The following is a 14,808-nucleotide window of genomic DNA, read 5'->3' as shown; positions in this document are numbered from 1 at the left end:
GGCGAAGGGACCTCCTCATCACTGCCACTTATTTCTTCCTCTGGCTGGACGTAATTGCGATCCACCACATCATCATCGAGTGGAGAATCACTGTCTCCAGTGAAGGCTTCCAGGACGGATGCGATTTCCTCGTCTGAGAGACCTTTCCGCGCCATGTCTGACCTGGGTCACTGCTAGCAGGTGAGTGACCGAGACAAGGGCGAGCGCGGGGCACGCGGGGTCTAGGACGCTGCCCGCCTGGCGGCAGGTAGGGTAGGCTTGGGTACCCGGGCGAAACGAAAATCTCACGCGAATTTTGAAAATTGTGGAAATTATGAACCTTGCAATTGCAGGACGTTGAAGTACGTCCCCGGGATTAGCTGTGACAAAACGTGAGGACGTGGAAGTACGTCCCTGGGACGCCGCGGGCTAAGTTCCTATCTCTTCTCCCTATATTATATTCCTCTAAGTTTAGGATGTCATTTGATAGCCTTGGTGTTAATTTTCTTTTAGCTAGGCATATTATATGTGGCTCATTTTCTTTGACATAATCATTTAACTCTAATAATTTAGATACCATTCCATTCACATTTGAGTACATCAACGTAATCATCTTGTTTATATGCTTGTCATGACTTGGTTCTACTACCTTCCTCCTTTTTATTCCCTCCTGTTTATGTACCACTTTCGTACCTGCATTCCTATTACTTTGTAAAAAAAAAAAAAAATTATTCTTCTCCTCCTCTGACCTTCCCTCATTTTTTTGTTTTTGCTTCCTCCCTCTTCTCTTTCAGTAATTCCAGTTCCTCTTGTGTTAGGCATCTTTTTATCCATACATTTTTGAACTTCTCTTTTTCCCTAAGATTCTTTGCATTTTTTAGTATCTCCTCCACAGTGTTTACACTCTGGAAGGTTACCTTTAAGGGTCTTGACTTGCTTCTCTCGTATTTCCCTAACCTTTTGTGTTCCTCTATGTCTTTACTACAGATTTGCTCTGATACTTCTTTCAATATGCTCATTACATTTGCCATCTCCTTTTTGTCTCTTGAGATCTTGTTTTTTACTTCTTCCTCTTCTATACCAGTTATTACTATAGATTTGTTGATATATACTGAATCTCTGACTAACTTAGGATTGTTTTGGATTATTCTTTTCACTTCCTTTTTAATACGTTTCTCTTCCACCCTTGTTTCTAAGTCTTTCTTTACTTTCACCATTTCAGCATAAGTGGTTTCCACATCATTTTTGTAACTTTGCACAGCTTCATTCACCTGTGTTATCTTCTCCTCAATATCACTGCTTTGGTCTATCAGACTGCTTACTTGCCTAATTGTCTCTATCATTTTTGAACTTCCATAATACACTCGTTGTTGACTACTGTACTTGCCATTTCACTAATTTTTCTCCTATGTGAACCTAGTTCTACTGTCAGCTCACCTATGGTTATGTCTTTCTTGTTGACTTCCTTTCCTAATTTTTCTATTTCTTCCTTTTCCAAGTGCATCTATTTCTTAATTTCATCAATCTCATTTTGAAAAGCCGTCTCTAGCCTGTGTACTCGTTCAACCAGTTTATTGTGAGTCTCTATTTCAACCAGTTCTTGGTAGAAATCATCGTCCTGCCTTCTACCTTTATCCCTTTTCTTTTCCAAATTTGTTTTACTAAAGTACGTGGTCATGTTGCATACTAAAAACACATATGGTACTTATATTCCCTGGGGCAGTTGAAGACAAAACAAACGATCAGCTGATTGTGCGCATTCTTACTCTAATTTGTTTTCTTTTCTGTTTGAACAAGTCTTGCTTTAAAACTTTTTTTTTTTTTTAATTAGAACACCATTTAGTCTAACCTGGTACAGAGCTTGACTCACATAAAAATACTAATTTAGGTAATGGCACTGGCCAAGTTGGCCGTTTATGGAGCGATGGTGGCGAGCGTCTGGTCTCCTCGGTGCCTTGTGTGTGTGTGTGTGTGTGTGTGTGTGTGTGTGTGATAGGAGAGTTTTGTTTATGGTGAGGTGTGTAACATGACTATGTTCCTCTGTCCACTTTGTGAGAATCAGAAGGGTCATTGTAGATCTGGCTTGGGCTATTGTGAGTCTGATTGTGGTGAACCATTCGTTCAATGTGCTGAGGTAAGTCCATCCAATATTTATACTGGATGATTTTTCCTGTTTACAAAACGGGTTTCTCTCTTCGTGTTGAGGTAAGGTTGGAGGATGTGTGCTGCTGTGTTTGCGTTTTGGTGTGCACATATAAGTGTTATGTCGTCTGTGTAGGAAGCTATGTGTATTTGTGGTGTGTGAAGTGTGGGTATGTCATACATGTATAGTTTAATGAGTGTAGAGGACAAAACAGATCCTTGAGGGACGCCGTTTGTGAAATTTCTGATGTTTAGTGACTAAGCGACTAATGATGCATGTGCACATCTGCCTGCTAAGTAGTTTGCCAGCCATCTTTATGTGATATTGTCCATGTTCGTGTTGAATATTTTGTTTGTGAGGTTATGGCGGGAGATGGCTTCAAAAAATTTGCTAATGTGTTGTGTAACTGGGAGTGTTCTGTGTGGTGGCCTAGCTGAATTGATGCCACCAAAAACTCTTTGTGCAATGTCAGTAAGATGAGTGTTTGTGGAGTGTAGCAGCCTCAAATCATGTTGTGATAGGACTAGGGGGATGTGAAGTGTTACTAATTGTAATACCAGTCGTTCAATGACTTTGGATAGGGTGCAGAAGAGTGTGATGGGGTGATGTGAAGAAGGTAACGCGGGGTCTTTATTGGGTTTGGGGGTAGTGATGACAGTACCATGCTTCCAGATGTTGGGTATTATGTTCTGTGAGTAGCTGTAGTTTAATATGTTCGTGAGTGCTTGTATGCCTTGTGGTCTAAGATGTTTAAGGTGTGTGTTGCTTATGTTGTCTGGGCCACAGGCAGATGAGTGCCTAAGGTTGCTAATGATGTACTTCATCTGGTTGTAAGTGAAGGGTGCAAAGTTTGGGTCTGTGGGGAACTGTCTCTTGCGTCGGATTACAGGTCGGTCGTCGCGATGAGGTTTAGATGACTAACGTGTGAAAAGTGATTGATGAGAGGGTTTGCTTATTGTTCGTTTGAGGGTATGTTGTCATGATGGCAGCGTGTGATTGTGAAGTGTTGCTGTTGACTAGTGTGATACCGTTTAGTGTTTTGTAGAGTATGCTGGTGTTTGTTTTGTGATCAAGTGTTTGTAGATAATTATTCCAATTTAGTATTTGCCACTCTCATATTGTATTGCTTATTTGAGTGTTGAGTTCTTGTATTTGTTGTACGGTGTCTCTTGTATGGGGTGTTGGGGCATGTTGTGTGTCGCGTTGACCGATGAGGCATTGAATTTCTGGTGTGACGTTGTACGGTGTCTTGTGTATGGGGTGATGGGGAGTGTTGTGTGTCGCGTTGACTGATGAGGCCTTGAATATCTGGTGAGAAGTTGGGATTGTGTTTCTTTCTGTTGCCTCTAAGGATGTGTCTTTTGTCTGCGTTTTGAACAACTGTATTGAAAGTGTGCACAGCAGTGTTGATGTCTGTGATGGGTGTGCTGTTTAAGGTTTCAAAGTGTTCTGATCCAGTTGTGAAGGTCTCCCAGTTGGTTTTCTTATAATTAGTGAATGTGTGTCTGTGGTCAGCTGGGGTAATTCTGGTTTTGGAATTGTGGATGTTTGGGAGGTGGTCAGAGTCAAGGGTTTTGACCACTCTCCAGGATGATGTGAGAGCGAGGATTGGAAAGCAAAAGTTGATGTCTGGGGATGGTGGTAATGGTGGTTGGCACTAGTGATAATGGTGGCTGTCAGTGGTGGTAGGTAGTGGTGGTAATGGTGGTGGTTGTGGCGGTAGATAGTGGTGGTAATGATGGTAGTATGTGGTGGTGGTGGCGGTAATGATAGCATTTGGTAGTGGTAGCAATGGTGGTGGTGGTGGTAATGATAGCATTTGGTAGTGGTAGTAATGGTGGTGGTGGTGGTACCCTATCAGTTGTTGGAAACGGCGGTAATAGGCGATGGTGGTAGTAATGGGATCAGAATTTTTTGGTGGTGGTTGTAATAGTGATGGTGGTTATAATGATAGTAATTTGTGGTGGACGTAATGGTGGTGGTTATAATGAGAGTAGTTGGTTGTGGTTGTAACGGTTGTAGTTGGTGGTGGTTGCAATGGCTGTAGTTGGCGGCGGTTGTAATGGGTGTAGTTGTTGGTGGTTGTAATGGTTGTAGTTGGTGGAAGTTGTAATGGTTGTAGTTGGTGGTAGTTGTAATGGTTGTAGTTGCTGGTTGCAATGGTTGTAGTTGGTGGTAGTTGTAATGGTTGTAGTTGGTGGTAGTTGTAATGGTTGTAGTTGCTGGTGGTTGCAATGGTTGTAGTTGGTGGTAGTTGTAATGGTTGTAGTTGGTGGTAGTTGTAATGGTTGTATTTGTTGGTGGTTGTAATGGTTGTAGTTGGTGGTAGTTGTAATGTTGTAGTTGGTGGTAGTTGTAATGGTTGTAGTTGGTGGTAGTTGTAATGGTTGTAGTTGGTGGTAGTTGTAATGGTTGTAGTTGCTGATAGTTGTAATGGTTATAGTTGGTGGTAGTTGTAATAGTTGTAGTTGGTGGTAGTTGTAATGTTGTAGTTGGTGGTAGTTGTAATGGTTGTAGTTGGTGGTAGTTGTAATGGTTGTAGTTGGTGGTAGTTGTAATGGTTGTAGTTGCTGGTTGCAATGGTTGTAGTTGGTGGTGGTTGTAATGGTTGTAGTTGGTGGTGGTTGCAATGGTTGTAGTTGGTGGTGGTTGCAATGGTTGTAGTTGGTGGTGGTTGCAATGGTTGTAGTTGGTGGTAGTTGTAATGGTTGTAGTTGCTGGTTGTAATGGTTGTAGTTGGTGGTGGTTGTAATGGTTGTAGTTGGTGGTGGTTGCAATGGTTGTAGTTGCTGGTTGCAATGGTTGTAGTTGGTGGTAGTTGTAATGGTTGTAGTTGGTGGTGATTGTAATGTTGTAGTTGGTGGTGGTTGTAATGTTGTAGTTGGTGGTAGTTGTAATGGTTGTAGTTGGTGGTAGTTGTAATGGTTGTAGTTGGTGGTAGTTGTAATGGTTGTAGTTGGTGGTAGTTGTAATGGTTGTAGTTGGTGGTAGTTGTAATGGTTGTAGTTGGTGGTAGTTGTAATGGTTGTAGTTGGTGGTGGTTGTAATGGTTGTAGTTGGTGGTGGTTGTAATGGTTGTAGTTGGTGGTGGTTGTAATGTTGTAGTTGGTGGTGGTTGTAATGGTTGTAGTTGGTGGTGGTTGTAATGTTGTAGTTGGTGGTGGTTGTAATGTTGTAGTTGGTGGTGGTTGTAGTGGTTTTAGTTGGTGGTAGTAGTAATGCTTTTTTTTGTCTCTCTTTTATGACTGTAATGGTGGTAGTGGTAGTGGATGGTGGTAGAATTATGGATTTTTGTTGGTGGTGGTAATTAGACCTTGGCTACGTCACTGATGTCACTCCTTCATGCTCACTTATCCCTCCCTCCAACCCTCCTCTTCCTTCCCGCTTCCCCCATCCTCGCCCTGCCCCCATGCATCCGTACTTTCGACGGTGAGTGATAATTTTTCTCACTGGACATGCTATAGTGAACGTAATTAACGCATTCTTCTCATGATATGGTACAATTAGATATCATTTTAAAATAATAAGTGTTTCATGGTCAAATTCGTATGGAATCGTCTGACTTTAATAATATCGGTCATAATGATGACAAGTCATGGCTGTAGTTCGCAGTGTTGACCTTAATCCATTAGCTTCGAGGGTTCCTGTGCGAGGGATTTTTCTGGAAGGGTACTAAGCGTACCGCCCTCCGCCTATCGGCTCATAGTCGCGAAGCTCATAGGTCCCTACCGTGGGGTTCCCACTTTTATTAAATTTTGAAAATGCCTAGCTTTGTCCTATGTTGAGGACGCTGGGCGCAAATGGGTTAATGCAGACTATACTGACACATCTTCCCATTGTCCATAATCATATAGGAAGGAACACAATATTATTTTCTCAGCAACACTACATGACAAGCATCAAAACTCCCTTTTTTAACTAGTCGAATAAACGACTCTCTTACAAACTTTATGAAGCGCAGTTTTGAGTTAATCGTTTGGCCTCTTGAGGCAGAGACGAGAATTTCGGTTTTCGACTGACCGGATATGTAGCCCACTTCACCGTCTGTCTGGTATTTCTCGTCATATCTGGTTTCTTGTTTCTATTCAGGCAGTGGCAGAACCAGTAGAGAGGAGGCCTGCAGTCCTAATGGGACCTGGTTCGAATCCCGGCTGGGGCAGGGAACAGTTTAAGGATATAAATTTCATAAAAAGCAGACTTTTCTGATCTACCAGATGACCAGCCAACATGTCATAAAAGTACCCCTGCTAATACCACTACACCTACCCTCTATGAGACAGCCCTAGCACGTACTCAATATGGTTGGTGGATGTTAGCGCCGAAGTGGCGACATGTGGAGATGTAGGAAGATTATTAGGCCCCATGGAGAACTACTGCGACTTCGGGATAGGCCCTGAAGCCTTTGCCCAGAGTCGGACACGTAAAATATAATGTAGGAAAGAGAGTTGGGATAAAGGTAATGTTATTGATGATGATGGCGACGTCACTAGCGTAAATGCTAAGCTCACTAACGTTGCAGATCATCATTCAGTTGGCCTGGCCTTATCCAATGCTATCAATGTTGGAAAAACATGGTTATAATATTGCATCAAGATAATTAACTTACTTGATTTCCTTTGTCGACCAAATTCCCTTTATGAATTTCGATCATTTTAGTAAATATTCCGGTCTCCACTAACCGGGTGAGATGATCAGAGATGATGGTAGTGTAGGGAGTGCTGCGTCGCAGATACCATGCCAAATAGCCTTTGTAGAGCTGGGAAGATGCACAGTAATTACCAACTCTTTGTACAGGACACAGTCATAAACTTAACTCTGTATCAGTTACACTGAGTAAAGTCTGTTACATTGAAACACTGCAGTATTTCAGGAGGAAATTGATATAATGAAATATAGTAGGTACTGTGGCATCACAAGCTTTATTATAAAAGTCTACTTCAAACCAGGCTGAGGTGGTATACTCGAATATATTTACGATCAAAACCCTGTCGTAACTGTGGTCTGTTTTTGCAGGAAGAACTGGAGACATGTAAAGTGCCTTCTTCCTTAGTCCTTCCATCCAAAATAGATAAACGCAATGCCAGTTTTCCTCATGTAAAATTGACTGTTTTTTGAGGAATGACATAAGGAGGGGAAAGATTCATACGCCGTTGGCCATTGCACAAAAACTAATCTAAGATACGACAGGGAACCTATCATAAATACCTTTGAGAAATCCACCCCTGGATATTTACCTTATCACTTATGACGTAAGTCGTACGGGTAACGCTTTTTTCATGCAGGGTAAAGATGAGATATTCATAACCGCATATCAAGGCATGAGTACCAGCAAGAACTTTGTTAATCAGGAATCTGTAAGGGTCCGCTTCATTATGGATTGTGTCTAAAAACAGCTTATCCCCCAGCGTTGCCAGCGTGGGGTTCTCGGAGGACTTCAGGGCTTCGGGCACCATACCTCCGTAGTCAACCATGGAAGGTCTAAGTGGGAGGCAGTCAAAGCGGAGACAGTAATGAAAGGTTAGTGGGATTTCTTCTTCGTCTTTTTTTTTCTTAGAATGAGCTTGCATAGAGTTAAGTGCGGTCTATCAATATCCTTTTAGCACAATACAGTCTCGAAGGAAACAAAATATCCACTGTGATTTAAGTATAGAGTCTTGAGACAGACTGATGACAAGTGGGGCATCCCACGAAACTCAGTATATCAAAAATGCATTCTTACAGAGGCAACAAATCATCAATACCGTCATACTTACTGTACATACTATAGTAATTCGATCTCATCTGGGAGGAAGGGTAGAGCTTTATGCTTTTGAAAGCTGGTAACTGATTTTTTGAGTGCACTCATTATTAACGAGGCATTTTAAATTACTTTTATAATAAGAGTTACAATAACCGTTTGACGATAAGATTACCCAAATGAAATATTAGATATATTTTTTTTTTGCATGAATTAATTTAAAAACTAGGCCTTTTCAGATAGCGTAGATGCTTGTGAAATTTTGAACTCTCGGGACAAATGAAAACTCGTTCAGGTAAAGCTATATGAGCACCCTGATTTCTTATTCTTATTTTCAGGCAACTTAAGGTAAATTTTCATTACTGCTATAGTTTGTAAAATATACTCTAGCAAAACATTAGAATTCCAATGAAATGTGACATATTTTCAGAATTTTGGTGAATGGTATACACAGGGGAAGGGGGGGAGGGAGAGTAGGCCGCTCGTGGAATGTCTCACTTGATTAAACAGACGAATATTCGAAGTTACTTGAGAGTGTTTTGCTGTCAAATCAGATTTAATAATGCTTATTACTTTTGCATCATCAGTAAGTTTCCTATCTTTTCAGTTTCGAGTATCTACAGTAGTTACGACTTACAACAGAGTTGTGACAAGGTATGGGCTGCGAGATATTTATAAGTGACGGAAACAAAATATTAACTTCTTCACCCATGTCTGTCAGTCTTTTTTTATTGGAATTCCGATGTTTTACTTGGTTATATTTTACATAAAGTAGCAGCAAATACATGATTTACCTTAATTTGCCTGAACATGAGAAAAACAAAATCATTGTACTTAAAAAACTTTACCTGGGTGTGTTTTCGTTTGTCCCGAGAATTCAAAATTTCACACGTATCTAGACCATCTGGTATACTTGGTAACTCCCCGTTTTTATAGTAATGTATGCAAAAAACTGTATATAACACTTTACTTGGGCAACCTTGTCATCAAACAGTTATTGTAACCCTTGTAATAAAAATAATTTTATAATCCGTCGTTCATAATGAATGCACTCGGACGACCAATCACCTGCCACCTTTCAAAAGCATAAGGCACTTCTCTTCTCAGATGAGATCGAACAGGCTATACCTATATGTTGCCACGCTATGATCCCGAATATGAAGTTTCGTATAATTCTAATCATGCAAATTCCTACCCCCTGCATACCTAGGAAAGAGGGAAGGGGGGACGAACCGTCATCCGCCCGCCTCTTCCCCAGCTCCCAACCTCACGCAAACCCCAACCCAACACCCAACTGTCGTTCTTTACACAGTGCCTCAGACATAAAACTTTTGGAAACACTGCTGTGATACAAAAGTATAACACCAGTAAAGTACGCTTTGTGAGCGAGTGACGAGTGAGTAAGAGCTATGCTGTCAATGTCTTTCTTTGATATATTAGTTCTTCGTGATGGTAGGTGAATAGTGAAAAATATACTGGAACGAAAGACATTCTCTCTCTCTCTCTCTCTCTCTCTCTCTCTCTCACACACACACACACACACACACACACACACACACACACACACACACACACACACACACACACACACACACACACATGCACGCACGCACGCACGTACGTACACGCACCTCTCTCTCTCTCTCTCTCTCTGCAGCTGTTTGTCAGATTCTGTCACTTTTAGCGTCATTGTTTATCTGTACTGCAAACGCTTTATTTGTCGCCGTCTCTGTTGCAGTCACTATCTCCGTAGCTCTCTCTCTCTCTCTCTCTCTTATAATGTGTGCTTGTGCGTGTGCATGGGTGTGTGCGAACTTGTGCTTGCGCGTCCGTGCTTATTTCCTTGTCTGTGCGTGTGCATGCATGTGTGCGTAAGTACGTGTGCTTGCGTGCGTGTCCGTATGTGTCGGCTTGTTTTTCTGTGTGTATATATATATATATATATATATATATATATATATATATATATATATATATATATATATGTGTATATATATATTGTATATCTCCATCCATCCATCCATCATCCAATCCTACATTGCCCCAAGAGGAGCGTAGGGGCCCGGGGCTAGGCAGTTGGTCTCGACATTTAAGATGAGAGTGACCAGCCTCACTCATCCCTGAGTGGCATTACATGAGCAATCAACTCCAACCATCCCTTGGATACAAACCTTCACCGGCTCAATCCGACTGGAGAGCAATAATTACTAACTAAACCACCAGGCGCCAAAATTTGGTTATATGGTTACCACCCAGCGTAGTAAATGGTTCCCTGGTGTACAGGAAACCATTTGGCTTGTCACTCAGTGTAGAGTCACCCACAGGCAGAAGGAAGAGGAATGAATGAAGGAAAGAAAGACAGAAGAGGGAGTGTAAAGTTACTCGTAGGCAGAAGGAAAAGGAAAGAATGAAGGAAAGAAAGACAGAAGAGGGAGTGTAAAGTTACTCGTAGGCAGAAGGACAAGGAAAGAATGAAGGAAAGAGACAGAAGAGAATTACTTGGAAAGATGGATGGAAGAGAGGAAAGGGCAGACACCCGAGAGCAGTAATACATCGAGTGAGTGGATGGTGAGCGCTCTCACCTACCACTATATATATATATTTTTTTTTAATGCGAGGAAGAAGGAACCAAAGGCCATGAGCCCGCAGTAACAGTTCCCTCCAAGAGAAAAACAAAATACAATAGAGAGCCAAATTCAAGATCCGAACATTTTGAGATGCCTGAACACACTACGTTTGAAAGACTGGAGATCATAGGCAGCAGGAAATACAGACAGAGGGAGACAGTTCCAGAGCGGACCTGTTGCATAAATGAAAGACTGGGAGAAACGGTTAACTCTTGCATTAGAGAGTTGGACAGAAAAGGGATGAGAGTTTGCTGCCAGACGGGTGCTACGCACCCGTCGTAGAGGTGAACGAATGCAAGCAGACAGTTCAGAGGAGCAGTGACCATTAAAGTAGCGATAGAAAAGAGATAAAGATGCAACAGTGCGGCGAAGAGACAGAGGTTGAAGGGAGTCAGTAGGAGGAGGAGAGTTAATGAGACGAAAAGCCTTTCCCTCCACCCTATTGAGAAGAGCTGTATGTGGGGAGCCTCCCCACACATGAGAGTTGTACTCCACACAGGGGCAGATAAAACCCCTGTATAAAGTCAACAATTGTGCAGGGGTAAAGAAAGAGCGGAGTCGGCTTAGCACACCCAATCTCTTGGAATCAGATTTTACAAGAGATGTAATATGATCTTTCCAAGATAAGTCCCGAGTAAATGAAACCCCAAGCATGTTCAGGGATGATGCAGGATTAATCTGAATATTATTAAACATTAGTGGGTAGACCTGTGGAAGATTTTGTCGGGTTGATAGGTGTAAGAACTGAGTCTTAGATGCATTAAAGACAACCATATTATTTTAACCCCAGTCAGAGATATGAGCCAAGTCAGACATTAGGTGTGCCATAGCCTCATCCCTTGTTTCTTGAAGTAATTGTTGAGATGGGCTTTGCGGGAACCGAATGGAAAGGTGAAGGGTGGAGTCATCAGCATATGAGTGGATAGGGTTAGATGTACAGCTTAGAAGATCATTGATGATTAAAAGGAAGAGAGTTGGTGATAGGACAGAGCCCTGAGGAACACCACAGTTGATAGATCTTTGAGAAGAACGATGGCCGTCTACAACAGCGGCTATAGAACGACCAGAAAGGAAGCTAGCAATGAAGGCACAGATAGAAGGATAGAAACCGTATGAGGGCAGTTTGGAAATTAAAGATTTATGCCAGACTCGATCGAAAGCCTTTGAGATGTCAAGTGCAATGGCAAAGCTTTTGCCAAAGTCCCGAAAGGAGGATGACCCGGAGTCTGAAAGGTAGGTGAGAAGATCGCCAGTGGAGCGTCCCTGACGGAACCCATACTGACGATCGGAAAGAAGGTTGTGATAGGAAAGATGCCTTAAAATTTTTCTATTAAGAATTGACTCGAAAATTTTTGAAATACAGGACGTTAAAGCAATTGGACGATAGTTGGAGGGTTGGGAGTGGTCACCCTTCTTTGGAACGGGCTGAATGAGAGCAAACTTCCAGCAAGAAGGAAAGGTACAAGTTGACAGACAAAGGCGAAATAGTTTGCCTAGGCAGGGTGTAAGCACAGAAGCACAGTTCTTGAGAACAACAGGAGGGACCCCATCAGGCCCATATGCCTTGTTAGTACTGAGGCCAGTGATGGCAGAAAATACATCAACTGAAGAAATTTTAATGTCAGCCATGAGGAAGTCAGAGGGGGGAAGTGATGGAGGAACAGCACCAGAATCGTCTAAGGTGAAATTGGAGGAGAAAGTCTGTGCGAAGAGATCTGCTTTATCAGTAGATGAAATAGCTACAGAACCATCAGAGTAGAAAAGAGGAGGGAAGGATGATGAGGTAAAGTTGTTAGAAAGATTTTTGGCAAGGTGCCAGAAGGAGCGGGAAGAAATAGAGTTGGAGAGTTGAGAGCATTTAGTATGGATGAAATTATTTTTAGAAGAGCGGAGAACAGACTTAGCACGATTCTGGGCAGAAACATAAAGATTATGTGATTCAGGGGTGGGTTGGCTCCGGTACCTTTTGTAGGCCTTCTCCTTGTTGCGGACAGCATTAGAACAAGCGTGATTAAACCAAGGCTTTCTTGCGTTAGTCAAAGGATATGAGAAAGGAATGTATGCTTCCATGCCCGAGAGAATAACCTCCGTAATGCGCAAGGCACACTCAGATGGCTCACGGCCATGGAAGCAATAGTCATTCCAGGGAAAATCAAAGAAGTACTGCCTGAGGGCCTCCCAGTCCGCAGCTCCAAAATGTCACAGACGCCGTTTCCATGGAGGGTCCACAGGCCGTACCGGAGTGATAGGACAGGTTAAGGTAATAAGGTTGTGATCGGAGGAGCCCAACGGAGAGAAAAAACTAACAGAGTAAGCAGAAGGATTAGTTGTGAGGAAGAGGTCAAGTATGTTGGAGCTCTCTCCAAGGCGGTCAGGGATACAGGTAGGGTGCTGTACAAGTTGCTCTAGGTCATTAAGGATAGAAAAGATGTAGGCTTGTTCACCAGGTGGATCAGTGAAAGGAGAGGAGAGCCAAAGGTGGTGGTGAACATTGAAATCTCCAAGAATGGAGATTTCAGAGAAAGGAGAAATAGACAGAATGTGTTCCATCGTAGAAGTAAGATAGTCGAAGAATTTTTGATAGTCAGTAGAATTAGGGGATAAGTAAACAGCACAGATATATTTAGTCAGAGAATGACAGGAAAGCCGAAGCCAGAGTGTGGAGAATTCAGAAGAATCAAGTTCAGGAACACGAAAGCAAGATAAGTCGTTGCGTATGTATACACAACAGCCACCTTTGGCTTTGAAATGAGTATAGAGAAAGTAGGAGGATACAGAAAAGGGTTTGCTGTCAGTTGCCTCAGACAGCTGAGTCTCCGTTAGAAAAAGAAGGTGAGGTTTAGAGGAGGAGAGGTGGTGCTCAACAGAGCGAAAGTTAGATGAAAGGCCGCGAATGTTGCAGAAATGAAGAAGAAGAGAGTCAGACAGTGGTTCCAGGCACCTCGAGTCGTCACCGGGAGAGGGGCAGATGGCGGGGGCATTTATGGTCCCCCCCCCTGGGGACTCCGAGGCTGGGTGAATTGACGCCATTTTTGGTGAATTTTGAATAGGAAGTGTAGTGTGTACTGTGCATGTAGTTTGGTGAAGATAGAGAAATTTGTACTGGAGAGCATGCTGGCCTACTCTCTGTGTAACTGAGACACTGAAAAAGTTCAGCAAAGGGGGATGGTCAGGAACTAGTCCTGAGGGCTGATGAAACGGGAGCTCCAGCACTCCCTATCATCAGCTTTCCATCCACCTCGGGAGTACTGCCCTGCTCGACTGGTGCTACAGTCTACTCCTCACCTATATATATATATATATATATATAAATATATATATATACATATATATATATATATATATATATATATATATATATATATATATATATATAAATATATATATATACATATATATAAATATATACATATATATAAATATATATATATATACATATATATAAATATATATATATATACATATATATAAATATATATATATATACATATATATAATTATATATTTAACCATTCATCATCCAATCCTACAATGCCCCGTGAGAAGCGTAGGAGCCCGGGGCTAGGCAGTTGGTCCCGACATAAGATGAGAATGACCAGCCTCACTCATCCCTGAGTAGCATTACATGAGCAATAAACCCCAACCACCCTTTGGATATAAACCTTCACCGGCTCAATCCGATTGGAGCACAATAATTACCCACTAAACCACCAGGCGCCAAAATTTGGTTATATGGTTACCACCCAGCGTAGTAAATGGTTTCCTGGTGTACAGAAAACCATTTGGCTTGTCACTCAGCGTAGAGTCACCCACGGGCAGAAGGAAGAGGAAAGAATGAAGGAATGAAAGACAGAAGAGGGAGTGTAAAGTCACCCGCAGGCAGAAAGACGAGGAAAGAATGAAGGAAAGAAAGACAGAAGACGAAGGAAAGAAGGATGGAGGAGGGGACAGGGCAGACACCCGAGAGCAGCACTACATTGAGTGAGTGGATGGTGAACGCCCCCATCTTCATATATATATATATATATATATATATATATATATATATATATATATATATATATATATAGATATATATATATATATATATATATATATATATATGTGTGTGTGTGTGTGGGTGGGTGTGGGTGGGTGGGTAGGTTGGAGGGTGTCGTTTGGGCTGGCATTTGTTAACGTTTTGTTTTACTGTCAACGCTATAATGCATTAATTTCTTGTTGCTGTGTATTGAGAGTTACATAATTTTTTTAACACATCCTAGTGTTTTATATTAATGTCACAATAGTGTTACAAAAACTTTGAAGTATGAGGTCATCATGAA

General features: G+C 41.9%; 1 protein-coding gene across 1 annotated transcript in view; it reads right to left on the bottom strand.

The window, feature by feature from the left end:
* Nucleotides 1–14,808, bottom strand: part of LOC145397996 (glutamate receptor ionotropic, delta-2-like) — a 176,039-nt gene that overhangs the window by 43,215 nt on the left and 118,016 nt on the right. Inside the window, exons 4-5 of the mRNA XM_080270963.1 lie at nt 7,357–7,600; nt 6,729–6,878 (exon numbers count right to left, since the gene is read on the bottom strand). Coding sequence (XP_080127089.1) covers nt 6,729–6,878; nt 7,357–7,600 — 394 coding nt within the window. The remainder of the gene's footprint in view (nt 1–6,728; nt 6,879–7,356; nt 7,601–14,808) is intronic.

This window comes from Coenobita brevimanus, chromosome 44 (assembly GCF_032717465.1).
Source record: "Coenobita brevimanus isolate Jiangsu-jjx chromosome 44, ASM3271746v2, whole genome shotgun sequence".
In the NCBI taxonomy this organism is placed as follows: domain Eukaryota; kingdom Metazoa; phylum Arthropoda; class Malacostraca; order Decapoda; family Coenobitidae; genus Coenobita; species Coenobita brevimanus.
Note: the sequence above shows the minus strand (reverse complement) of the source record. Positions and strands in the feature narration are given on the sequence as shown.